The 27,274-nt window shown below is 37.2% G+C and overlaps 1 protein-coding gene across 1 annotated transcript in view; it reads right to left on the bottom strand.

Annotated features, from left to right (window-relative positions):
* Positions 1–27,274, bottom strand: part of SCP2 (sterol carrier protein 2) — a 115,189-nt gene that overhangs the window by 84,359 nt on the left and 3,556 nt on the right. The window contains exons 2-5 of the mRNA XM_045799514.2: positions 21,560–21,617; positions 20,860–20,931; positions 18,450–18,581; positions 16,560–16,624 (exon numbers count right to left, since the gene is read on the bottom strand). Coding sequence (XP_045655470.1) covers positions 16,560–16,624; positions 18,450–18,581; positions 20,860–20,931; positions 21,560–21,617 — 327 coding nt within the window. The remainder of the gene's footprint in view (positions 1–16,559; positions 16,625–18,449; positions 18,582–20,859; positions 20,932–21,559; positions 21,618–27,274) is intronic.

The raw sequence follows: 27,274 nt of genomic DNA, 5'->3' as shown, positions 1-27,274 counted from the left end.
AGAAAGCAGGTGATCAAGATTAGAGCAGAGATCAATGAATTAGAAACCAGGAGCACAGTAGAGCAGATCAGCAGAACTAGAAGCTGGTTCTTTGAAAGAATAAATAAGATCGATAAGCCACTGGCAAGACTTATTCAAAAGAACAGAGAAAGGACCCAAATTGATAAAAATGAATGAAAAGGGAGAGGTCACAACCAACATCAATGAAATAGGAAGGATCATTAGAAACTTTTATCATAAAGAAAGGGGGGGTAATCAGAAGGGGGAATGAAACATGAGAGACTATGGACTATGAGAAACAAACTGAGGGCTACAGAGGGGAGGGGGGTGGGGGAATGGGATAGACCGGTGATGGGTAGTAAGGAGGGCACATATTGCATGGTGCACTGGGTGTTATACACAACTAATGAATCATCGAGCCTTACATCGAAAACCGGGGATGTACTGTATGGTGACTAACATAATATAATAAAAAATCGTTATTAATAAAAAAAAAAAAAAAAAGAAACTTTTATCAACAGCTTTATGCCAATAAATTAAACAACCTGGAAGAAATGGATGCCTTCCTGGAAACCTATAAACTACCAAGACTGAAACGGGAAGAAATTGATTTTTTAAACAGACCGATTAATTATGAAGAGATTGAAGCAGTGATCAAAACCTCCCAAAAAACAAGAGTCCAGGGCCTGATGGATTTCCCGGGGAATTCTACCAAACATTCAAAAAAGAAATAATACCTATTCTCCTGAAGCTGTTTCAAAAAATAGAAACAGAAGGAAAACTACCAAACTCATTCTATGAGGCCAGTATTACCTTGATCCCCAAACCAGGCAAAGACCCCAACCAAAAGGAGAATTACAGACCGATATCCCTGATGAGTATGGACGCCAAAATACTCAACAAGATCCGAGCTAATAGGATCCAACAGTACATTAAAAGGATTATCCATCATAACCAAGTGGGATTCATCCCTGGGATGCAAGGGTGGTTCAACATTCGCAAATCGATCAATGTGATAGATCATATCAACAAGAAAAAGAGTCAAGAACCATGTGATCATCTCAATAGATGCAGAAAAAGCATTTGACAAAATACAGCATCCTTTCCTGATTAAAACCCTTCAGAGTGTAGGGATAGAGGGCACATTCCTCAATTTCATAAAAACCATCTATGAAAAGCCTACAGCAAATATCATTCTCAATGGAGAAAAGCTGGAAGCCTTTCCCTTAGGATCAGGAACACGACAAGGATGCCCACTCTCGCCATTATTATTCAACACAGTACTAGAAGTCCTTGCAACAGCAATCAGACCGCAAAAAGGGACAAAAGGTATCCAAATCTGCAAAGAAGAAGTCAAACTGTCTCTCTTCGCAGATGACATGATACTCTATATGGAAAACCCAAAAGAATCCACCCCCAAACTACCAGAAGTTATAGAGCAATTCAGTAATGTGGCGGGATACAAAATCAATGCTCAGATATCAGTTGCATTTCTATACACGAACAACGAAACTGAAGAAAGAGAAATTAGGGAATCCATTCCATTTACAATAGCACCAAAAATCATACGTTATCTCGGAATTAACTTAACCAGAGACGTAAAGGATCTATATTCTAGAAACTACAAATCACTTTTTTTTTTTAAGATTTTATTTATTTATTTGACAGAGATAGAGACAACCAGCGAGAGAGGGAACACAAGCAGGGGGAGTGGGAGAGGAAGAAGCAGGCTCATAGCGGAGGAGCCTGATGTGGGGCCCGATCCCACAATGCCGGGATCATGCCCTGAGCCAAAGGCAGACGCTTAACCGCTGTGCCACTCAGGTGCCCCAAATCACTCTTGAAAGACGTTGAAGAAGACAGAAAAAGATGAAAAAATATTCCATGCATGTGGATCGGAAGAATTAACATGGTTAAAATGTCTATGCTACCCAGAGCAATCTACACTTTCAATGCTATCCCAATCAAAATACCAATGACATTTTTCAAAGAACTGGAATAAACAGCCCTTAAATTTGTGTGGAACCAGAAAAGGCCCCGAATCGCCAAGGAATTGCTGAAAAGGAAAAACAAAGCGGGGGGCATCACAATGCCGGATTTCAAGCTATACTACAAAGCTGTGATCACAAAGACAGCATGGTACTGGCACAAAAACAGCACATAGACCAACGGAACATAATAGAGAACCCAGAAATGGACCCTCGGCTCTTTGGGCAACTAATCTTCGACAAAGCAGGAAAAAACATCCAGTGGAAAAAAGACAGTCTCTTCAATAAATGGTGCTGGGAAAATTGGACAGCTACATGCAAAAGAATAAAACTTGACCACTCTCTCACACCATACACAAAGATAAACTCCAAATGGATGAAAGACCTCGATGTGAGACAGGAATCCACCAAATCCTGGGCGCCTGGGTAGCGCAGTCGTTAAAGCGTCTGCCTTCGGCTCAGGGCGTGATCCCGGCGTTCCGGGATCGAGTCCCACATCGGGCTCCTCTGCTGGGAGCCTGCTTCTTCCTCTCTCACTTGCCTGCTCTGTTCCCTCTCTCGCTGGCTGTCTCTCTGTCACATAAATAAATAAAATCTTAAAAAAAAAAAAAAAAAAAAAAAGGAATCCACCAAATCCTAGAGGAGAACACAGGCAGCAACCTCTTTGACATCGGCCACAGCAACTTTTTTCATGACACATCTCCAAAGGCAAGAGAAACAAAAGAAAAAATGAACTCGTGGGACTTCATCAAGATAAAAAGCTTCTGCACAGCCAAGGAAACAGTAAAAAAAAACTAAGAGGCAGCCCATGGAATGGGAGAAGATATTTGCAAATGACACTACAGATAAAAGACTGGTATCCAAGATCTACAAAGAACTTCTCAAACTCAATACACGAGAAACAAATAAACAAATCAAAAAATGGGCAGAAGATATGAACAGACACTTTTCCAATGAAGACATACAAATGGCTAACAGGCACATGAAAAAATGTTCAAAATTATTAGCCATCAGGGAAATTCAAATCAAAACCACACTGAGATACCACCTTATGCGTTAGAATGGCAAAAATTGACAAGGCAGGAAATACCAAATGTTGGAGAGGATGTGGAGAAAGAGGATCCCTCTTACACTGTTGGTGGGAATGCAAGTTGGTACAGCCACTTTGGAAAACAGTGTGGAGGTCCCTTAAAAAGTTAAAAATTGAGCTACCCTATGATCCAGCAATTGCACTACTGGGTATTTACCCCAAAGATACAGATGTAGTGAAGAGAAGGGCCATATGCAACCCAATGCTCATAGCAGCATTGTCCACAATAGCTAAATTGTGGAAGGAGCCGAGATGCCTTTCAACAGATGACTGGATTAAGAAGATGTGGTCCATATATACAATGGAATATTACTCAGCCATCAGAAAGAACGATTACACAACATTTGCAGCAACATGGATGGGACTGGAGGAGATTATGCTAAGTGAAGTAAGTCAAGCAGAGAAAGACAATTATCATATGGTTTCACTCATTTATGGAACATAAGAAATAGGAAAATCAGTAGGAGAAGGAAGGGAAGAATGAAGGGGGGGTAAACAGAAGGGGGAATAGACCATGAGAGAGTGTGGACTCTGAGAAACAAACTGAGGGCTTCAGAGGGGAGGGAAGTGGGGGATTGGGATAGGCCGGTGATGGGTATTAAGGAGGGCACATATTGCATGGTGCACTGGGTGTTATATGCAAATAATGAATCATGGAACATTGCATAAAAAACTGGGGATGTACTGTATGGTAACTAATATAACAAAATAAAAATTATTTTAAAAAATATATACCCACAAATCAATCAACATGACACATCACATCAATTTAAGAGAAAGGATATGAACGATAATAATCATTTCAATAGATGCAGAGAAAACATTTGACAAAGTACAACATCCATTTATGACAAAAACCTTCAACAAAGTAGGTTAAGAGGGAATATACCTCAACATAGTAAAAGTCATATATGAAAAACCCATAGCTAACATCATTCTCATTGGGGAAAAACGGAAAGCCTTTCCCCTCAGGTCAGGAAGAAAACACTGACGTCTACACTCACCACTTCTATTCAACATAGTACTGGAAAGTGCTGGCCACAGCAATCAGCCAACAAAAAGAAATAAAAGGAATCCATATCAGTAAGGCAAAAGTAACACTTTCACTATTTGCAGATGACACGACACTATCTATTGAAAACCAAAAAGACTCCACCAAAAAACTGCTAGAACTGATAAATGAATTCAGTAAAGTCAAGGATACAAAATCAACATACAGAAATCTGTTGCATTTCTTTATACCAATAATGAAGCAACAGAAAGAGAAATTGAGAAAACAATCCCATTTACAATTGCACCAAAAATAATAACATACCTAGGAATAAACCTAACCAAAGAGGTAAAAGATCTGTACTCTGAAAACTATAAGACACTGATGAAAGAAATTTAAGATGACACAAAGACATGGAAAGACATGGGGCAGCTGAGTGGCTCAATCAATTAAGTGTCCAACTCTTGATTTCAGCTCACAGTCATGAGATCAAGCCCTGCATTGGGCTCCATGCTCAACTCTGACTCTGCTTGTCCTTTTCCCTCTGCTCCTCCTCCTCTCTCTCTCAAATAAATAAATAAAATCTTAAAAAAAAAAATGTAAGGACATTCCATGCTCACGGATTGGAAGAACAAATATTGTTAAAATGTCTACTCTACCCAAAGCAATCTACATATTAATGCAACCCCTGTCAAAATACCACCAGCATTTTCCACAGGGCTAGAACAAACAATCCTAAAATTTGAATGCAACCATAAAAGACTCCAAATAGCCAAAGCAGTCTTGAAAAAGAAAAGCAAAACTGGAGGCATCACAATCCTGGACTTCAAGTTACACTACAAAACTGTAGTTATCAAAATAGTATGATACTGCCACAAAAATAGACACATAGATCAATAGAGCAGAATAGAAAATCCAGAAATAAACCCACAATTATATGGTCAATTAATCTTTGACAAATCAGGAAAGAATATCCAATGGGAAAAAGACAGTCTCTTCAACAAATAGTATTGGGAAAACTGGACAGCAACATGCAAAAGAATGGAACTGGACCACTTTCTTACACCATATACAAAAATAAACTCAAAGCAGATTAAAGACCTAAGTGTGTGACCTGAAACCATTAAAATCCTAGGAAAGAGCACAGGCAGTAATTTCTGCAACATCAGCTGCAGCAACGTTTTTTCTAGAAAGGTCCCCTGAGACAAGGAAACAAAAGCATAGCAAAAAAAAAAAAAAAAGAAAGAAAGAAAACAATCAACGAAACTAAAAGGCAACCTATGGAATGGGAGAATATATTTGCAAATATCATATCCGATAAAGGGTCAATATCCAAAATATATAAAGAACTTATAAAACTCAACACCCAAAAACCAAATAATCCAATGAAAAAACGGGCAAAAGACATAAACAGACATTTCTCCAAGGAAGACATACAGATGGCCAACAGACAGATGAGAAGATAATCACAACCACTTACCATCAGCGAAATGCAAATTAAAACTACAATGAGATACCACCTCACACCTGTAAGAATGGCTAAAATCAAAAACACAAGAAACCATAAGTGTTGGTGAGGATGTGGAGAAAAAGCAATCCTCTTGCTCTGTTGCATGGGAATTCAAACTGGTGCAGTCACTGTGGAAAACAGTATGGAAGTTTCTCAAAAAGTTAAAAATAAAACCTACTTTATGATCCAACACTACTGGGAATTTATCCAAAGAATACAAAAACACTAATCCAAAGGGATACATGCACCCCTATGTTTATAGCTGCACTGTTTACAATAGCTAAGATATGGAAAGAGCCCAAGTGCCCATCGACTGATGGATAGATAAGGAAAATTTGATACACACACACACACGCTAGAATATCATTTGGTGATAAAAAAAAGAATGAAATATTGCTATTTGCAATGACATGGATGGAGATAGAAAGTATAGTCCTAAGTGAAATAAGTCAGTCAGAGAAAAACCATAGGATTTCACTCATGTGGAATTGAGGAAACAAAACAGAGGAGCAAAGGGAAAAAGAGAGAGAGACAAATCAAGGAACAGATTCTTAACTGTAGAGAACAAACTTATGGTTACCAGAGGGGAGGTCTGTGGGGGGGATGGGTGAAATAGGTGATAAGAATTAAGGAGTGCACTTGTCATGATAAACATCAGATGATTAAAATAAAAACATCTTTCAAAAAGTTAAATTATTGTATTTACTATATCTTGAGACTAAAAATATTCTGCTTGAGAAAAGAATGATAAAGATATTTGTTGAAAAAAGGAAAAAAGAGGATATATATTATAAATTCTAAAAGCAAGACAAAACACCAGAGATATAGTTAATAAGCTTATAAAACAACTAAAGTGAAATTACCAAAAAAAAAAAAAAAATCTCCACAGAAGACAAAGAGAAAAAAAGAACAAAGAGAATATTAAACAAAAAGAAAACAAGTAGCAAAATAGTAGATTTAAACCAGTGTTGTCCTAGTAAATGCTTAATAACAAGCTCACAAGGGTGGAAGAGACCCAACTGACATATTTACCAATTTTTGTTGTGTAAATGCTCCCACCACAACTAATTTAAATCACCGAAAGCAAAGATGAGAAGAGATGTGCACTATCAAATCTTGCAAGCTAGTATGAGCCAGTAGGTATCAGTTTCAGCTAACCACTAATTTAAGCCCTATATATCAATAACCATACTAAATGAAAAGACACAAAAAGCCCAATTAAAAGGCAGAACTTGCTATATTGCTAAAAAGCAAGACCCAACTATATGTTGCCTACAAAAATCTAATTCAAAAACCACAGTGAAATATCACCTAACACCTGTTAGAATGGCTATTATCAAAAAGACGAGAAATAACAAGTGAGGATGTAGAGAAAAGGGAACTTTAATGCTCTATCAGTGCTCATGTAAATCTCAGCCACTAAGAAAAATAGTATGGCAGTTTCTCAAAAAAATTTTTAAAAACTACCATATGATTCAACAATTCCAATTCTGTGTATTTACCTAAAGAAAACAAAAACACTAACTCTAAAAAATATATGCATCCCCATGTCATTCACTGAAGCATTATTTACAACAGCCAAGATATGGAAACAATCTAAATGCCCACCAATGGATAAATGGATAAAGAAAATGCAGGGTGGGGGCACCTGGGTGGCACAGTCAGTTAAGTGTCTGACTCTTGGTTTCCGCTCAGGTCATGACCTCCGGGTCATGATCTCAGGGTCATGAGATCGAGTCCCATAGTGGGCTCCATGCTGAGCAGGGAGTCTGCTTAAGATTCTCTCTCCTCTCCCTCTGTCCCTCCCCCCACTATCTCTCTCTCTCTCTCTCAAATAAATTTTTAAAAATTAAAAAAAAAAAGAAAATACAGGGGGCATACATGTGTGTGTGTGTGTATAATATATAATATATACATAATGGAATATTATTTGGCCATGAAAAAGAATGAAATCTTGGAGCACCTGGCTGGCTCAGTTAGTAGAGCATGATCTCAGGGTTGTGAATTCAAGCCCTATATTGTGTGTAGAGATAACTTAGAAAAAAATAAGAAGAGGAATGAAATCTTGTGATTTATGGTAACATGGGTAGACCTTGAGACATTATGCTAAGTGCAATAAGTCAGACAATGACAAATACCATATGATATCATTTATATGTGGAATCTAAAAAAATAAATAAGGGGCATCTGGGTGGCTCAGTGGTTTAAGCATCTGACTCTTGATTTCAGTTCAGGTCATGATCGCAGGGTCATGAGATTGGGCCCTGTGTTGGGCTCCACATTCAGCAGGGAGTCTGCTTGAGTCTCTCCCTCTTCCTCTGCCCCTCCCTACCACTCACACACGTGTGCATGCTTCCTCTCTCTCAAATAAATAAATCTTTAAAAATGAATTAATTAATTAAGCTCATAGATACGGAAAACAGACCAGTAGTTGTCAGAGACAGGGGGGCAGAAGGTAGACAAAATAGATGAAGGGAGTCAAAATGTACAAACTCCCAGTTATAAAATAAAAAAGCCATGAGGCAGTGCCTGGCTAGCTCAGTCAGTACACCACACAACTCTTAATCTCAGGGTTGTGAGTTCGGGCCCCATGTTGGGTGTAGACGTTACTTAAAAATAAAATCTTTTAAAAAAGTCGTGGAGATGTAATGTACAGCATGGTGACTATAGTCAATAATACTGTATTGCATATTCAAAAACTGCTAAGACTATAAATCTTAAAAGGTCTTAAAAATTATCATCATAAGAAAATAAGTCCACCTGCCTCATGATCTTGTGGAAAACTGACAGGACTAGAACCATTTTAAAACAGAGTTAGAGCAGGCATTGTAGAGAAACTGCCTTACTTGCTTTTGTTTGAACTGGCTAAAACCTTCTGGACAAAATGGTAATTATGTTAAGCAATTGCTTGAGAAGTCAACAGAAGAACAAACACCCTGATTATAAGACTGATGGTTATGGACTTTCTGGGGAAAAAAGTCAACAGTTAATGCATAACCTGGAGTAGTTTGGCTTGTAAACATAAGTAGAAAACGTTTTTTCCCCTTTTATTTAACTCAGGTAATTGCCCTCTTCCTCTTCCTCTAAAAACCTGTTGCTTTCACCCTACAAGTGGGACTCCTATTTGGGTATTTACTTGAATCTGTCTTCCCCACACTGCAATTCTTTAATCCCGAACAAATGCTCATTTGCCTCTCAAAAAAAAAAAAATATCTATAACCATGTTTGGTGACAAATGTTAACGAGACTTGTGGTGATCATTTCACAATATATGCAAACACTGAATCATTATGTTGTATACCTGAAACTAATATAATTGTGTATGCCAATTATACCTCAATTTTAAAAAACTAATTCAAACATAAAGACAGAAATAGGCAAAAGGATGGGAAAAGACATACTATTCTAATTCTATGCAACAGAAAGCAGAAATGTCTATGTTAATATCAGACAAAAGAGATCTAAGATCAAGGAACACTACAAGGGATAGAAGAGGGTTATCCCACAATGATGAAAGGGTCAAGTTATCAAGTACCTAACAATCCTAAATGTTACTATGCCTAATATCAGAGCTTCAAAATACATGCAACAAAAACTGATAGAACTGAAAAACATAGACAAACCCACAGATTTAGTGGATCTTAATACCCCCCTCAATAACTGATAGAACAAGCAGACAGAAATATCAATAAGGATATAGAAGACTTGATCAATATTAACAATCAATGTGATTTAGCATTTATAGAACAATCTACCCAATAACATCAGAGTCCATATTCATTTCAAGTGCACAGAGACTATTTATCAAAACAGACCATATCCTGAGCCAAAAAGTAAGTCTCAGTAAATTAAAAAGTATTCACATCCTACAAAGCATATTCTCTGACCACAGAGATTTAAAATGGAAACAAATAACAGAAAGATATCTGAAAATGCCCAAATACTTAAAAATTAAGCAACACGGGTGAAAGAAAAATCACAATGGAAATTTTTTTTCAAGTTTTTATTTAGATTCCAGTTAGTTAACATACAGCGTAATATTAGTTTCAGATGTAGAATTCAGTGATTAGTCACTTACAGACAACATCCAGTGCTCATCATAAGTGCCCTCCTTAATATCCATCACCCATTAAACCCATCCTCCTCACCCAGCTCCCCTCTGGTAACCATCAGTTTGTTCTCTATAGATAAGAGTCTGTTTTCTGGTTTACCTCTCTTTCTTTTTTCTTTCTTTTGGGATTTTTTTTTTAAGATTTTATTTATTTATTTATTTATTTATTTATTTATTTATTTATTTATTTGAGAGAGAGAGAGAGAAAGCACAAGCAGTGGGGAGGAGCAAAGGCAGGAGAAGCAGTGAGCAGGGAGCCCAACACAAGGCTCATTCCCAGGAGCCCAAGATTATGACCTGAGCCGAAGGCAGATACTTAAGCTACTGAGGCACCCAGGCAACCCTTTTTTTGGAAATTTTAAAATAATTTAAAATAAATGAAAATAAAAGCTTGACATAAGAAAATGTTGGTATGCTGCTTAAGAGTGTTTTTTGTTTGTTTGTTTAAAGATTTATTTCATGTTTTAGAGAGAGAGAGCATGGTGCAGGGAGGGGCACAGGGAGAGGGAGAGAAAATCTTAAGAGACTCCGTACTGAGTGCAGACCCTGACACAGGGTTCAATCCCATGGCCCTGAGATTATGACTTGAGCTGAAAACAAGAGTTGGGAGCTTAACTGACTGTGCCACCCAGGCGCCCCTGCTCAAGCAGTGTTTTAAAAGAATCTACAGCATCGAATATCTACGTTTGTAAAAAGGACAGATTTAAAAGCAATGACCTAAGCTTCCAACTTAATAGACTATGAAAATAAAGAGCAAGTTAAATCCAATGTAAGAAAAAGGAAATATTAAGGATCATAGCTGATCTAACTAAAAAATGAACAGAATGAAATAGAATGAATAGAAAGTAGCAGAATGAAATAGAAAAGAGAAAAAATAGAGAAAAATCAATGAAAATAAAAGCTGGTACTCCAACAAGATCAATAAAACTGGTAAACCCTTTTATTTTACTGATCATGGGAAAAAGAGAGAAGACAGATTAACAACATCACAGGAAGAACATGTCCAAAGATCCTACTTTAAAGGTATACTATGGGAATAATATGATCAACTTTTTGTCAATAAATTCAACAACTTATATGAAATGGACAAATTCCTTAAAGAGTATTATCAAAGCTCAGTCAAAATAATAATAATAGTAATAACATAAATAGTAATATATTTACTGAAGGAACTGAACTACTGATCTTAAAAGGTTAAAAACCTTCCCATAAAGAAAACTCCAGACCTAGATGTGGTTTTTAATAATTTTCAAATAAAAGTTATCAAGGTATTTATCATTCACTACTCAAGGAAAACAATTTTTTTTCATGTGTCATAAATGTTAGGTACTCCCATTAGGGACTCACCTAATAATCTTATTTTGTACTCTTCTCCAGCTGCCACCCTCCAATCCCATTTTTCAAACTATCCCCTAAACATATTATCTTTTTTTTTTTTTTTTTTTAGTAGGCTCCATGCCCGATGTGGGGCATGAACTCACAACCCTGAGATCAAGAATAACAGGCTCTACCGACTAAGCCAGCCAGGTGCCCCTGAATATACCATATTATGTTCATTCCAACATCTGTGATTTGGCTCATGATGTTTTCTCCCATACCCAGAAAGATCTCACTTTTCCCTATATTTAATTATCTTTGTTTTATTATTATAATTATCCTTACTCATTATATAATAATTTCATGTAATTATTATCTCTTATTGTTTTTAAGACTCAACCTAACATTTCCCACTTTCTTTAAAAGTTCTCTAAGGGAAAAAGGGAAACAGCTCTTGTTGATCTGAATGCCTATTATGTGCCAGACACTCTCACGATTACTAAGAGATACTATCACATGTATTTAATTTAATTTGATGTAGAGGTCCCTTAATGTTTGAACAGAGAGAACTGAATCATATTGACCTCATAAGCTAAATAATAGTATACTCTTAGATGAATAGGCTAAAAGTTATCTTCAACTCATTTTCTAACAATGATTCTAGTTTTAGGGGCACCTGGCTGGCTCAGTCAGAAAAGCATGCGACTCTTGTTCTTGAGGTCATGAGTTTGAGCCCCACATTGGGTATAGGGATTACTTAAATGAATAAAACTTTTTTAAAAAGGTGGGGGAGGCGCCTGGGTGGTGCAGTAGCTGAGCATCCAACTCTTGGTTTCAACTCAGGTCATGACCTTGGGGTCATGGGATCAAGCCCCACATTGGGCTCCTGGCTCAGTGTAGAGGCTGCTTGAGATTCTCACTCCCTCTCCCTTTTCCCCTGCACCCGTCTAAAATAAATAAATAAATCTTTAAAAACACACACACAACACACACACAATGATTCTAGTTTTATATTTTAGTGCCTTCTATAGAAAAATCTGTATTTACCAGAGATCAATTCCTACATATTCATATTTTAAAGTCATCAAGTATATAATTTAAGAAGCAATTCCCCTTGAAAAAAATACATATATATTAGAAAGTGCCTAGTTGCCACTAGAGAAACAAAACTAAAAAGTAGGAATCATTACTAAATGATTATTACTAAAATGAAGATTACTTTTAAAATGAAGAAAATAGGATTAAACTAAGATAGAAATCTTTAAAATCATGTTGATAATCAAACTCAGAGGCCCTCAATCTCTAAATTGTCAAAAATTGCTTTAAAATTTGCTTACAATTGCTTTAAAACTGCTTTGAAAAGTTTTAAAAACTGGGGCACCTGGCTGGTTTAGTGGGGCATGTGACTCTCGATCTTAGAGTTGTGAGTTCAAGCCCCACATTGGGCATAGAGATTACTTTAAATAAAAAAAAATTTTTAAATTGCTTTTTTACAAACAGAATGTAAGACTATTCTAAAGGTGACATTAGCCCAAAACGCAATATCCATTGAAAAACAAAACAAATATCTACAACCTTCTGTTCTAGTGATATTTTTCTTTTTTTTCTTTTTTTTTTTTTTTAAAGATTTTATTTATTTATTTGACAGAGAGAGACAGCCAGAGAGACAGGGAACACAAGCAGGGGGAGTGGGAGAGGAAGAAGCAGGCTCCCAGCAGAAGAGCCCGATGTGGGGCTCGATCCCAGAACGCCGGGATCACGCCCTGAGCTGAAGGCAGATGCTTAACGACTGCGCCACCCAGGCGCCCCTCTAGTGATATTTTTCATATAAAGACAATACTAGGGGCACCTGGGTGGCAAAGTTGGTTGAGTATCCAACTCTTGGTTTCAGCTCAGGTCATGATCTCAGAGTTGTGAGATCCAGCCCCGTGCCAGGCTCCATGCTCAGTGTGGAGTCTGCTTGGGATTCTCTCTCCCTCTCCCTCTCCCTCTGCCCCTCCTGCTCATGTTCTCTCTCTTTCAAATAAATAAATCTTAAAAAATTAAAAAAAAAAGACAATACTAATACTCACCCCACTATTCCCTTTGCTTTTGTTTTGTTTTTTGTTTTATTTTGTTTTGTGGTTTCACTGTGGGGTTTCTTTTTATTTATCCTAATTTGGATTCACTGGGATTTTTCAATCTGCAGATTACTGTCCTTTGCCAGTTCAAGAAAATTAGTAGCCATTATCTCTTCAAATAATGCCTCTGCCCTATGAAACAGCCAGAAAACAATTAACAAAATGGCAATAAGTCCAAACCTATTAAGAATTACATTAAATGTAAATGAACTAAATTCTCCAATCAAGAGACAGAATGGCTAAATGGATAAAAAAACAAGACCCATCCATATGCTGCCTATAAGAGACTCACTTCAGATGCAAAGACACACAGATTAAAAGTAAAGGGACAGAGGGATGCCTGGGTGGCTCAGTCGGTTAAGCCTCTGCCTTTAGCTCAATGATCCCAGGATCCTAGGATCGAGTCCCACATCGGGCTCCTTGCTCAGTAAGGAGGCTGCTGCTCCCTCTGCCTGCCACTCCCTCTGCTTGTGCTCTGTCTCTCTCTCTCTCTGTCTCAAATAAAAGTAAAATCTTAAAAAAAAAAAAAAAAGTAAAGGGATGGAAAAAGACAGTCTATGCAAATGAAAACCAGAAGAAAGCTGAAATTGCTATAGTTAGGTAAAACAGATTTTAAGACAAAGACTATAATAGACAAAGGTCATCATAGAGGATAAACTAAAACCCACTTCTATTTGTTACACATAAGATTCAAATATTCAATCTAAAGAATAACACTTCATTATTTGGCTCTCCTCTACATTCACATGTTGATATACATATTAAAGTATAATTATGTTTAGTCTTATTATTTTAAGTCAGGTTTAAAACCTCAAAACCAGCCATCGAATGATAAAGGGGTCAATCCAACAAGATGACATAACATTCATAATTATTCATGCACCTAACACAGGAGCACCCAAATATATAAACCAAACGTCAACAGACCTAAAGGGAGAAACAGACAGCAATAATAGTATAGAGAACTTTAATACCCTACTTTCTTCAATAGATAGATTATTCAGACAGAAAATCAATAAGGAAACATTGGACCAGATGGACTTAACAGACATATACAGAACACTCCACCCAAAAGCAATAGAATATACATTTTTCTATGGTACACATGGACCATTCTCCAGAATAAATGATGTGGTAGGCCATAAAACAAATCTTAAAAATTTAGGAAGACTGAAATTGTCAAGCATCTTTTCCAACCACAATGGTATAAAACTAGAAATCAACTACAAGAAGAAAGTTAGAAAATTCAAATATGTGGAAATTAAACAACACACTACTGAACAACCAATGGGTCAAAGAAATAAAAAAAGAAATCAAAAAATATCTTAAGATGAATGAAAATGGAAATACAACACACCAAAATTTATAGGATGCCTCAAAAGCAGTTCTAAGAGGGAAGTTCATAGTGATAAACTCCTACACTGAGAAACAAGAAAGATCTCAATAAAAAACACACAAAAACAAACAAACAAAAAAAAAACATTTAACTTTACACATCAAAGAACAAGAAAAAGACAAACAAACAAAGTTAGGCCCAAAGTTAGTAGAGAGAAGAAAATAACAAAGATAAGAGTGGAAATAAATGAGAGAGTAAAAAGCAAACAGCAAAGATCAGTGAAACTCAAGGCTGGTTTTTGGAGAAGATAAATAAAATGCTTTTGCCTTATTTTCTCTCTCACCACTACTTCTCCATTAATTCAATTAAACACAGTTATATCTTATCACACTATCCTCCATTTATTTTAACTTCCTGCCAATTTTTCATCTTTTTTCTAAAAGATAAGAATATTTTTAGAGTGTATTCTAAATAATTATTTATAATCTAGTCCAGTTTCACTAATTCCATTTTTAGTTATATGTAATCTATCAAACCTATCTTCTGATTTCTTGATTTTAATTATTTTATTTTTCTTTTCTATAAACTCTATTTTTTCATGCCTATAATGTCCTTTTTCACAGTTTCCTATGCCCTTGGGATATTTCCAAGCTTGTCTTTTATTTCTTCAAACGTGGTAAGTGTGCCTAAATCTGTGTTCAATAAATCCAGTTTCTGAGGTCTTCAGAGATCACTTTTTACTGTACCTTCTTTATCCTGGTTCTCAGTTATGGTGCCCTGTTTCTTTAATGCCTGGTTACCTCTGACTGCACGTCTTAGAAAATTACTTGAAGAGTTCTCAAAGCCTCCAAAAGAAAACGCTTTCTTCCAAAAGCAAATTCACATTTATGTCTGTTAAGTGTCTAGGTAACTATCATTCTGGAACCAATTTAGACTCAATTCAAGGTCTGAGGTTTCTTTGACTGCCCTGTAATGAGAATTTTGGTAGCAATCTCAATGAGGAATAGCTTGTGGTTTATGAATTATCAATGAAAGAATTTTCTGGGGAATTTCTTTCCTTCTCTTTTTTTCTCCCTTGTCCTGCTCAGTGCCAAGTCAACTCCTTGTAATCTCATGAAAGTGGGGAAAAGAGGACATAGGGAGGAGGGCAGTTTTCCTTTGGGTTCACACTTACCCAAAGGGTTTATCTCCACAGAGCCCCCATTTTATTATGGGGAGTGGTTATTAAACTTCTGATCATAGGAGGACCTGAATTTTGACTACTTTCCTCTTCATTCTAGGGGGCCATCAAAATTGAATCTCACAGCTTCCTGATGAAAGGCATTCAAGCAAAAGCAGCTTCAAACACTGATCTTAATTAATTCTCTGGCATTTTCCTGCAATTCCTCTTCTCTCTTTAACACTTCAATGCCTTTAGGATTTTTTGTTTATATTCTATTCAAATATTTTAGCTGTCATCAGTAGGAGAACAGGTTCAAATAACCTGGCTTCCCATTACCAGAATCAGAAGTCCCATACTTTAGTAATCCTCTTCAATTTGTTACATGGAATTAATTTCTGAATTAATGACTCTCAAATTAAATAGGTAAGTCATCTCAAATTCAATTGTTTGACCTCTCTGAACATCAGTTCCATCACTGACAATGTAAAGAAGCTAAACCAAATCATCTCTATGATTCTTTACTGTTCTAACATACCAGAATTTATGCATACATATGCAATGTCACTTTTCAAATCATGAATGATATCAGCTCATTTAATAACTATGCCAAGTTATGCTTCATGTTGCTTATTAACAGGTTCTTTTTTTTTTTTTTTTAAAGATTTTTTATTTATTTGACAGAGATACAGACAGCCAGCGAGAGAAGGAACACAAGCAGGGGGAGTGGGAGAGGAAGAAGCAGGCTCATAGTGGAGGAGCCTGATGTGGGGCTCGATCCTGTAACACCGGGATCACGCCCTGAGCCGAAGGCAGACGCTTAACCACTGTGCCACCCAGGCGCCCCTTATTAACAGGTTCTAGTCATAGTAGTCAAATGGGTAAAGTTTTCTTACAGTATTATAACAACTCCAGAATAACAGTAAATAAGACTCACACTTAATTGAATGGATCCCTTCTCCATCTTCTCAAATCCAAGAGCCAAGACACAATCTGCCATACCTTGAAAGAAAATGTAATTATTAGAAAAATTAAATTTTTAGACACCTAACAAAATACTAGAAGTAATTTATATTACTAGTAAATACTATAAGTAAACACTAAAAGTAATTTATATAAAACGGAAAAAGACGCTATAATCCTACAAAATGTTTAATAAACGAAAAATTAGGGAAAATTCTTACATGATCCTATTTCTTTTAAGGATTTTATTTATTTATTTATTTGAGAGAGAGAGACAGAGAGAGAGAGAGAGCACGGGCTGTGGGGAGGGGCAGTGGAAGAGGGAGAAGCAGACTCCCCACCCAGCAGGGAGTTCATCGTGGGGCTCAATCCCAGAACCCTGGGATCATGACCTGAGCTGAAGGCAGACACCTAACTGACTGAGCCACTCAGGTGCCCCTACATGATTCTAGATAAGAGGAAAAATTAGGAAAGTATTGAATTCTTCTTTTGATTCCCAATATGGTAACAAAACTTTTTATTTTTTAATATGGAAATATGGTTCAGTGAAAAACAAATATAAACAGCTAATTTTGAATTTTAAAACACTAAATAAAATTTTTAAAAAATTTTAAAGGATCCTAATCAAAATCTTAACAGAATTATTTCTGGAGGGAGGGGATGCCAGAAAATGATGTTAGAATTCAAATGAACATCAAAACAGGAATTACTAAAATTTTTCTTTAAAAAGAAAAGAAAAGAACGGGGTGCCTGGATAGCTCAGTTGGTTAAGCACCTAACTCTTGATCTCAGTTCAGGTCTTCATCTCAGGGTTTTGAGTTCAAGCTCCACCTTGCGTTCCATGTTGGGCATGGAGCCTACTGAAAAGAGAAGAGAAGAGAAGAGAAGAGAAGAGAAGAGAAGAGAAGAGAAGAGAAGAGAAGAGAAGAGAAGAGAAGAGAAGAGAAGAGAAGAGAAGGGAAGGGAACAACATGAACAGTGAAAACATTATGCTAAGGGGCACCTGGGTGGCACAGTCAGTTGAGAGTCTGCCTTCAGCTCAGGTCATGATCTCAGGGTCCTGGAATTGAGCCTCACATTGGGCTCCCTGCTCAGCAGAGAGTCTGCTTCTCCCTCTGCCCTTCACCCCCGCTCGTGCTCGCTCTCTCTCGCTCTACTCTCGCTCATAAATAAATAAAAAAATAAATAAATCTTTTTTAAAAATTAAAAAAAACACATTATGCTAAGTGAGAGAAGCCACGAAAGGCCATATATCATATGACTCCACTCACTTAATGTTTAGAATAGGTAAATCCAGGGACAGAAAGTATGTTAGTAGTTACCAGGGACTTAGGAGGGGGGAAAATGGGGAGTGACTGTTAATAGGTTTAGGGTTTCTTTATGCAGTGATAAAAATGTTCTAAAACTAGATAGTGGAGGGGCACCTGGGTGGCTCAGTCAGTTGAGCATCTGCCTTCAGCTCGGGTCATGATCCCCAGGGTTCTGGGATCGAGCCCTGTGTCGGGTCTCCCTGCTCAGCAGGAAGCCTGCTTCTCCCTCTCCCTCTGCCACTCCACCCGCTTGTGCCCCCTCATTCTCTCTCTCTGTCAAATAAATAATAAAATCTTTAAAAAATAATAATAAAATAAAATAAAACTAGATCATGGTGATGGTTGTGTAAAATCTGCAACTCTAAAAAAGACTGAATTGTATAGTTTCAAAAGGTGAATTTTATGGTACATAAATTAGATCTCAATAAAGTTGTTATTTTTTGAAAAGATATACAGTATAAAGCAATCCCTCTGACGGTCATGTGGAGAGCTAACGGGGGGGGGCAATAACCCCATATCTATTTCAGTACACTAGACAAATCAGCGATCCTCACCACCCTGAATCAGCTGACGGGCCATAAACAAAGCAGTAGAACCAGTAGCACAGTTATTGTTGACATTTATTATAGGAATTCCAGTCAGTCCCAAACTGTGATAGATAGACCTCTGCCCGCACGTAGAGTCACCTGTATGGGAAAAGAAACAAAAACTATAATATCTGAAACATGGGAATTTATGAAGCTGCAATGCAACATGATACCACATTATGGGTTTTTTTTTCAGTATTGTGCCTTTGCCTAGCATATAACACAGGCACAACAATAAACTACTGACATCTTATTCAGAAACAGTTTTTGCATTAAGCATTATTTACACTCCAAATATGACAAATCCTCAAAACACAGTATATGTGTTCTTTCTTTACATGTTACAGACGTAGGGAAGTAGAGAAATGACCAAGTAATAGCAAACAATTCAATCTGGCTAGGACTGCATGATAAAGGAAGCAAGGTTTCATTTCTACTTCAGATATAAATCTTTAAAACTACATCAATTGATTAAAAGGCTATGATTTTCTCTTCATATAAAGGTTCTACAACTTCAAAAAGTTGAGAAGATCCTGTATGGCAGGGTGTTTCAGAAAAACAGTGATCCAAGCTGAATACACATTTGACTCCCTTTCCCAAGTAACATGGCCATCAAGGCAGACAGGCCAGAGCATTATGATGGGAACATCTGAAGGTACAGACTCTCCAGAAGTCTTCAGGGAAAACGGCAAGGTTCAGGACCTTCTTTTCAATAAATACATTGTGCATCTCTTTGACCTAGTAAATTTCCCTTTGAGGATTCTCTTGATACCTTGAAATCTCAAAAAAAAAAAAAATCACAGATAAGCACAAACATCCATCTACAGTAATACTTATTATAGTTTTTTATGATAACTAGAAATTAGAAATAATTTAAAATGTCAAATTAATTAATTAAATGTCCAAGAACAGGATATCATTACAATATCACCAAGACTAGAAATCATTCAACCATTAAAAATGCTGTAAAAAGACTGGGGACATTCTAAATGTCAACTAAAAGGCAGTGGGTTATATGATTTATCTATTCAATGGAATTTTATGTTATCATAAAAAAAAAAGACCAAGGAAGCTCTTAATGATATAATTTGGAACAGTAGCCAAGAACTACTAAGTGGAAAAAAAAAAATCAAGATACAAAACTGTGTTTATTATGCTACCATGTGTGTAACAAAAGAAAGGGGAAAAGGAAACTTACACACTCATACATACTTGTGTATATACAAATCACCTGTGCAAAGATACACTAGAAATTAGTGAAACTGGCTATCTAAGGGAAGGGAACCATGAGACAGGAAGACAGGAATAAGAGTGAGACTTTTCACTATATAACCATCCACCTTTGGTATTTTTGTACCATGTAAATATTTTATCTATTCCAGAAAAAGAAAAAACTTAATTGAAAAAATGTTAATATAAAGGAAGACTTAATGGGGAATATGGACTATACTAAATGAGAAAAGTAGGTTACCAAAAAGTACTAGGACCCTTTTTTTTTCTTTCTTTTTTTCTTTTTTTCAAGTTTTATTTATTTAAGTAATCTCTACACCCAACATGGGGGTCAAACTCACGACCCAGAGATCAAGGGTCATATGTTCTTCTGACTGAGCCAGCCAGGCACCCCAGGACCTTATTTTCTTTAAGCAAAAATTCTATGTGCATGCATACTCACACGCATTCATATTCACTGAAGGATAACATCAAAAAACTAATGGTAATAATTTCTGGACTGGACAATGGGATTACAGGTGACTTTTTTCTTGTGTTTTTCTGTGTTTCCTTTTTTTTCTTTTTTTTACAATTACTATATACTCTTTTTCCTGGTTAGGAAAAAGTTTAATGAAAAAATTTTATTGGAGTTGCCTGGGTGGCTCAGTGGTTGAGTGTCTACCTTCGGCTCAGGCCGTGATCCTGGGGTCCTGGGACTGAGCCCCAGAATGGGCTCCCTGCTCAGTGGGGAGCCTGCTTCTCCCTCTCTTGTTCCCCCTGCTTGTGCTCTCTCTCTCTGTGTCAAATAAATAAATAAAATCTTTTAAAAAATGTATTGGATACAAAAAAGTCAACAAATACAAATTTTAAGATAACAAAGAACAAAAATTTATCTTCTGAATACTAATTATCTTTACGTGGTAGAACTATGGGTAATTTTTTTTAAAGATGAACAATGTTTTTTAATTTAGCTCCTGTTTTGGCAATAAACAATGGCAAAAAACATACATTAAACTAGGCTGACACATAAGGGAAATCTAGGAATGACGGAAATAAGACTCTGAATTCTGAGTTTAGAGGATTAAAATTCACAAAAGCCTCTGCATTGTTTATGAAGTTGCTGTTAGATTAGGTGAAACATTCTTAAAATATATAGTTTATCACATACCATAAACGTAGCCAATACACGCCTGTTCCACCACTGAATAAGCGATCTGTGCATCAGCTAAAGCCTTCTGGCCTATAAAAACAAAAGGGTTTTATCAAAGAGTGCTCGGAGTATTTGCTTAGGTGAGTCAAAATTAAGTTCCGAGTTTTCCCAGAGTAGATCTACCTCTAATAGTCTATGTTCAATTCAAATGACAAATCCTTCATCAAGTCATCTCATATCTCACCATTCAGAAGTAACCATTTCTTCCTCTAAGCTACTACTTTTTCATACCTCCTTTTTGATACTTAACATTTTCTGTCCTAACTGTATACCTAACTATAAATATATTAAATCCCAAAGTCTTAAAGCTCCTTAACCTCAAGGTCCTTACTCATCTCTGGTTCCACTGCACATCTAAAGCACAAAATTGGAAAGAATATCATTATTGTGGGGGTGAGGGGGAGACTCCCACAGAGCCCTCTGATGTCCCAGCAAAGAGGTGGACAGTACATAAAATCACAGGCCACTGTTTGCCCTGACTATCTAGCTAAGAATGCCCAAGCTCTTTTCCCTTTTCCTTTCTAATGAATCACTAGCCAATTGTCTGTATAGGTTCTTCTCCCTTGACCCAGGCTTCTTTTTATGGTTGCAAGGCTCCACAATCAAGACAGACAACACAATAACTCCAATGTTCAAAGATCTAAATTTTCTATATTACCTGCTTCTTTTGCCAAGTCGGGGTAGTCTCTTGAATTCTCAAGCCCAGGCTTCAAGAACTAAAAATACAGGAGATAATAAATAGAAGCAAATATAGTTAGATTTTCCTCACAACAGAGCACTGCAATTCATTTATCAATTAATTTAAACAAAAATATACTGAATACCTATCATGCTCCTGGACTCTGATAATAAATAATATACAGTCCTTGCACTCAGGGAGCTTCCAGTCCAATGGAAAACAGGCATTTATACTACAGTATCCTTAAGTACATAACAATTTGGGAGAGAAAACTACCTAGCCTCAGAAGGAGGACGAGAAAGGCTTCCCAGAGGAACTGATATTTAAATTAAGTCTTTAAGGGGCGCCTGGGTGGCTCAGTCGTTAAGCGTCTGCCTTAGGCTCCGGGCGTGATCCCGGAGTTCTGGGATCAAGCCCTGCATCAGGCTCCTCCGCTGGGAGCCTGCTTCTTCCTCTCCCACTCCCCCTGCCTGTGTTCCCTCTCTCTCTGGCTGTCTCTCTCTCTCTGTCAAATAAATAAATAAAATCTTAAACAAATAAATAAATAAAATAAAATAGTGCCCTCTTAAAAAAAAATAAAATAAATTGAGTTTTTAAGAACGAGTAGGAGTTAGCCAAGTGAGAGAAAAAAAATTCTAGGGCAAAGGCCTAGAAGCGAGAGAATATGGCTCAATCTAGGTACTATAAACAATTTTATGTTGCAGAGGTTGAAGCCCAAATAAGATTCGGCAAGTGATAGGGACAGAAGAGTAACTTAGGACCAAATGATGATAACTACTAACACTTATTGGGCACTTACTGTGTTCTGCATTATGCTAAGCACTTCACATGTATTAACTTATTTAATCCTCACAACAATCCTAAGAGGTAGGTATATGATCATCATCACTTTACAATAAGAAAACTAGGGTACAGGGACGCCTAGGTGGCTCAGCTGGTTAGGTGTCTGCCTTTGGCTCAGGTCATGATCCCAGGGTCCCGGGACTGAGTCCCACATCAGGCTCCTTACTCAGTAGGGAGCCTGCTTCTCCCTCTGCCTGCCACTCCCCCTGCTTGTGCTCGCTCTCACTCTCGCTCTCTGACAAATAAATAAATAAAATCTAAAAAAAAAGAAAGAAAGAAAATTCGGGTACAGAGATATTAAGTAATTTGCCCAAGGACACATAGCTAATTAAGTAGTGAAGCTGAAATTTCAGACAGTCTGGTTCTAGAGCCAACTCAAAAGGGACCTTATATGCCTTCCTATGATGTCTGGGCTTTATGCTAAAGACAATGGATTTTTCTTTTTTTTAAAGAGACTGGGGGCGCCTGGGAGGCTCAGTCAGTTAAGGGTCTATCTTCAGTTAGGGTCATGATCCCGGAGTCTCAGGATAAGCCCTGCATCGGGCTCCCTGCTTGGGCTCCCTGCTCTCACTGAAGTGGAGAGTCGGCTTCTCCCTCTGCCTCTGCCCCTCCCCCACTTGCTTGCTCTCTCTTTCTCTCTCTTGCTCTCGCGCTCTCTCTCTCTCTCTCTCAAATAAATAAATAATCTTAAAAAAAAAGAGAGAGAGACTGGGGAAAAAAAAAAACAAAGGAGATACTGCTACACACCCATTAGAATGGTCAAAATCCAAATAATGACAACAGCAAATGCTTACAAGGATGTGGAGCAACAGGAAGTCTCATTCATTGCTGGTGGCAATGCAAAATGGTACAGCCATTTTGGAAGACAGTTTGGCAGTTTCTTGTAAAACTAAACATCCTCTTAACGTATGATCCAGCAATTGTGCTCCTTGGTATTTATGCAAATGAGTTGAAAACTTATGTCCACACAAAACCCACACAGGGATATTTATAGTAATTTTAAATAATTGCCAAAACTTGTAAGCAACCAAAATGTCTTTACTAGGCAAATAAATAAACTGTGGTAATACAAACAATGGAATATTATTCAGTACCAAAAAGATGTGAACTATCAAGCCATGAAAAGACACGGAGGAATTCTAAATTCATGTTACTAAGTGAAGAAGCTAATCTGAAAAGCCTACATACTATATAATTCCAACTATATGACATTCTGGAAAAGGAAAAACTATGGAGACAATAAAAAGATCAGTGGTTGTCAGGGGCTGAGGGAAGGTAGGGATGAATAGGAAGAGCTCAGAGGATTTTTAGGGCAGTGAAACTATTCCATATGATACTATAATGGATACATGTCATTATACATTTGTCCAAACCTAGAATATACAACACCAAGAGTGAACCCTAATGTGAACTATGGACTTTGAGTGATAATGATATGTCAGTGTAGGTTCATTGATTATAACAAATGCCCCATTCTGGTGCAGACTGCTGATAGTGAGTGAGGCTGGGTATGTGTGGGGGCAGGGAGCATATGGGAACTCTACTTTCTGCTCAATTCTGCTGTAAACCTAAAACTGCTTTGAAAAATAAAGCCCTATTTTTTAAAAAAGAGAACGACTGGAGGGTGCTCTGGCTGGCTCAGTCAGTTGGGCACCTGCCTTCCGCTCAGGTCATGATCCCAGGGTCCTGGGATCGACTACCACATTGGGCTCTCTCTCACTCTCTCTCTCTCTCTTAAATAAATAAATAAATAAATAAATAAATAAATAAATAAATAAATAAAATCTTTTTAAAAAGAGAGAGAGATTGGAATAAGAAGACCTGATTTTAGGTCATTCTAGATGCAATGTGGAGAATGAATGAAGGAGCAGGCTAGAGGCAGTGAGGCCAAATAATTCTGAAACAGTCCAAGTGAGAGTTGACTAAGATAACAACAGAAAGGATGGAAAAAGTCTACAGACTTAAAAACATAAAGGAAGGGGCACCTGGGTGGCTCAGTCAGTTGGGCATCTGCCTTCAGCTCAGGTTATGATCCCAGGGTCCTGGGATCAGCCCCGGGGTCGGGCTCCTTACTTAGTGGAGAGCCTGCTTCTCCCTCCCCCCCCCCCCCCCCCCGCTCATGCTCTCTCTCTCTCACTGTCTCAAATAAATAAATAAAATCTTTAAAAAGGAAGGAAGGAAGGGAGGGAGGGGGGAAGAAATGAAACATAAAGGAAGTAAAATCTACCAAACTGGGTGACAGATTAGATGAAGTGCACTGGTTTGCTAGTCAGTGGGGGTGCTAACAAAAAATGGCTTTCAAAAAATTTTGACTGCAAACCACCATAAAACACATATTATGACAAAACCCAGTAAACACATATATACATACATAATTGAAGCTAAATTTTCATGAAATACTTATCCTTGTTATATTGATACAATATTTCCTATTCCATTTCAATTTTTTTAAGACTAAAGGAAACCTTCAAAATTGATTTCACAACCTCCCAGTGAGTCACAAAACCCTGTTTGAAATACTATATAGAGACTTGACATAATACCACATTTCATTGCTCAATGCCAAAATATACTTGTTGAACTGAACCAAAAGAAAACATTTAACATTTGTTCCCATATCTGTCCCATCTAATTTCTTCATAATTCCTGAATTAGGGAATCCTTCGTAATCCCCCAATTCGGTATCTAGAAATTTCCTGTTCTCCCCCTACTCGTTCTTCAGTTCACTAGCTACAGTCAGATCATTTATAGAGAGCACTTACATAAAGAGAGCAGTATGCTAGGCTCCAACTGGTAATACCAATTGATGATTAAATTATCATCGATGTAGTGAAATAACTGCAGTTTCCCATTCCTTGCTGAAATCAAGGCAATTTTTAAATAGTTGGTCAAGCAAATAAACACATAAGACTATTACTCTTTCAAAAGTAAAAGCATGGTTACGTGGAAACTACCAAATGGAAAAAAAAAGAAAAAAGAAAAAAGAAAGAAAGAAACTACCAAATATCCATTAGCAGCAGATTGGATCAACTGTGGTTATGTTCACACAATGAATTACATGACATCAAGTAGAATGAACAATCTATAACTACACATAAAATTATGGATGAATCTTAGGGCACCTGGGTGGCTCAGTCAGTTAAGCGTCGGTCTTCGGCTCAGGTCATGATCCTGGGATCAAGTCCCACATCTGGCTCCCTGCTCAGCAGGGAGTCTGCTCCCCTCTCTGCCTCTCCCTCCCTTTCTCTCTCTCTCTCAAATAAATAAATAAAATCTTTTTTAAAATTATGGATATCTCACAAATATAATATTGAATGATAAAGCCAGAACTAATCTATAGTATTAAAGGTCAGAAGTCAGGGTAATGGTAAGCCTTTGCAGGTGAGGAGCCAGTGACTGAAAAAGAGCACAAAGAAGATTTCTGAGGTGCTGGTAATGTTCTGTTTTCTTAGTTTGGCTTGTTTGTTTGTTTTTGATCAAAGAAATGCAAAACAAACAAACAAAAAGCACCATAAGGCTTATAAAAACAGCAATCCTGTTTCACTACTCTCCCTGCACTAGTCTTACTTGCTCCTCAAACATCCACTTTTAATTCTTTTAGGTGTTTCTTCTTTTATAAACTGCCATATTTCTAAATATTCTTATACTATTATTTCTTTAACAATTTAAGAAATTATATCATAATCTCCAATAAGGGCCAATGAGGATTAGGTCTCTTAGGCCCCCTCACATATACATTTACACTTCCCCCATCCCATTTACACAACTGAATAAATAATTTTTTATTAAATCAGTACTCAGTCAGTATTTACCTTAGTAAGTAAATATTTCTCAGTGCTGGGCAAAGTTGTGTGCTATTATTACACTTCCTTTATGGTACAATTTTTTTTCTAGAGTTATCAACTGTCTCATTCTTAAAAGTTTTAACCTTTTGGGGGTACCCGGCAGGCTCAGTCAGTAGAGCACGTGACTCTTGATCTTGGGGTTGTGAGTTCAAGCTCCATGCCAAGTGTAGAGATCACTTAAAAATAAATAAATAAATAAATAAACAAACTTTTAAAAAACAATAATAATAAACAAAGTTTTAGGGGCACCTGGCTGGTTCAGTCCGTTAAGCTTCTGACTTTAGCTCAGGTCATGATCTCAGGGTCCTAGGATCAAGCCCCATGTGCGGTCCTGGGATCGAGCCCTGCCTGGGGTCCTGGGATTGAGCCCTGCATCAGGCTCTCTGCTCAGAGGGGAGTCTGCTTCCTCTCTCCCTCTGCCCCTCCCGCTGCTCATCCACTGTCTGACACTCTCTCTCTCTCTCTCTCAAATGAATAGATAAAATCTAAAAATAAATAAATTAGGCAGCAGCTCTTTCTGCCCATGAGTCCTGTCCCCATGCTTTAATAAAACCACCATTTTGCACTAATAAATAAATAAAAATTTAAAAAAATAAAAATAAATTCAAGTTTTAGTTTTTTAAAAAGTTTTTATTTAAGTAATAAAAGTAAATATATAAATTATCTTAACAAATTATTGTAAGGCAAACACTCTTGCAACCACTGACAAAGATTCTCTTCTCCCCTTCTACTCTAGCCAGGCTCCTCTGAGCCTTCCTCACTAAGCCTTGGCCTTGGCCTATAAAGACTTAAACACTAACACAGTTTCCAGTAGCTCAAGTCCCCATCCCTAGGATGATCCTAGCCCTACTTAAAGTCCCTTAAGGCTACCAAAAAAAAGTTACTATTTGTTTCCACAAACACCAGAAGATAGGGTCCCTGTCTCTTAAGTCCCTGTGGGAGAATAGGAGCCTAAGTTTGGATAAATGTCAGTTAGCAAACCCAGATGGATTTCACATGGACCAAG

Source organism: Ursus americanus, chromosome 12 (assembly GCF_024610735.1).
Source record: "Ursus americanus isolate L20-20 chromosome 12, mUrsAme1.1.p, whole genome shotgun sequence".
Lineage (NCBI taxonomy): Eukaryota > Metazoa > Chordata > Mammalia > Carnivora > Ursidae > Ursus > Ursus americanus.
Note: the sequence above shows the minus strand (reverse complement) of the source record. Positions and strands in the feature narration are given on the sequence as shown.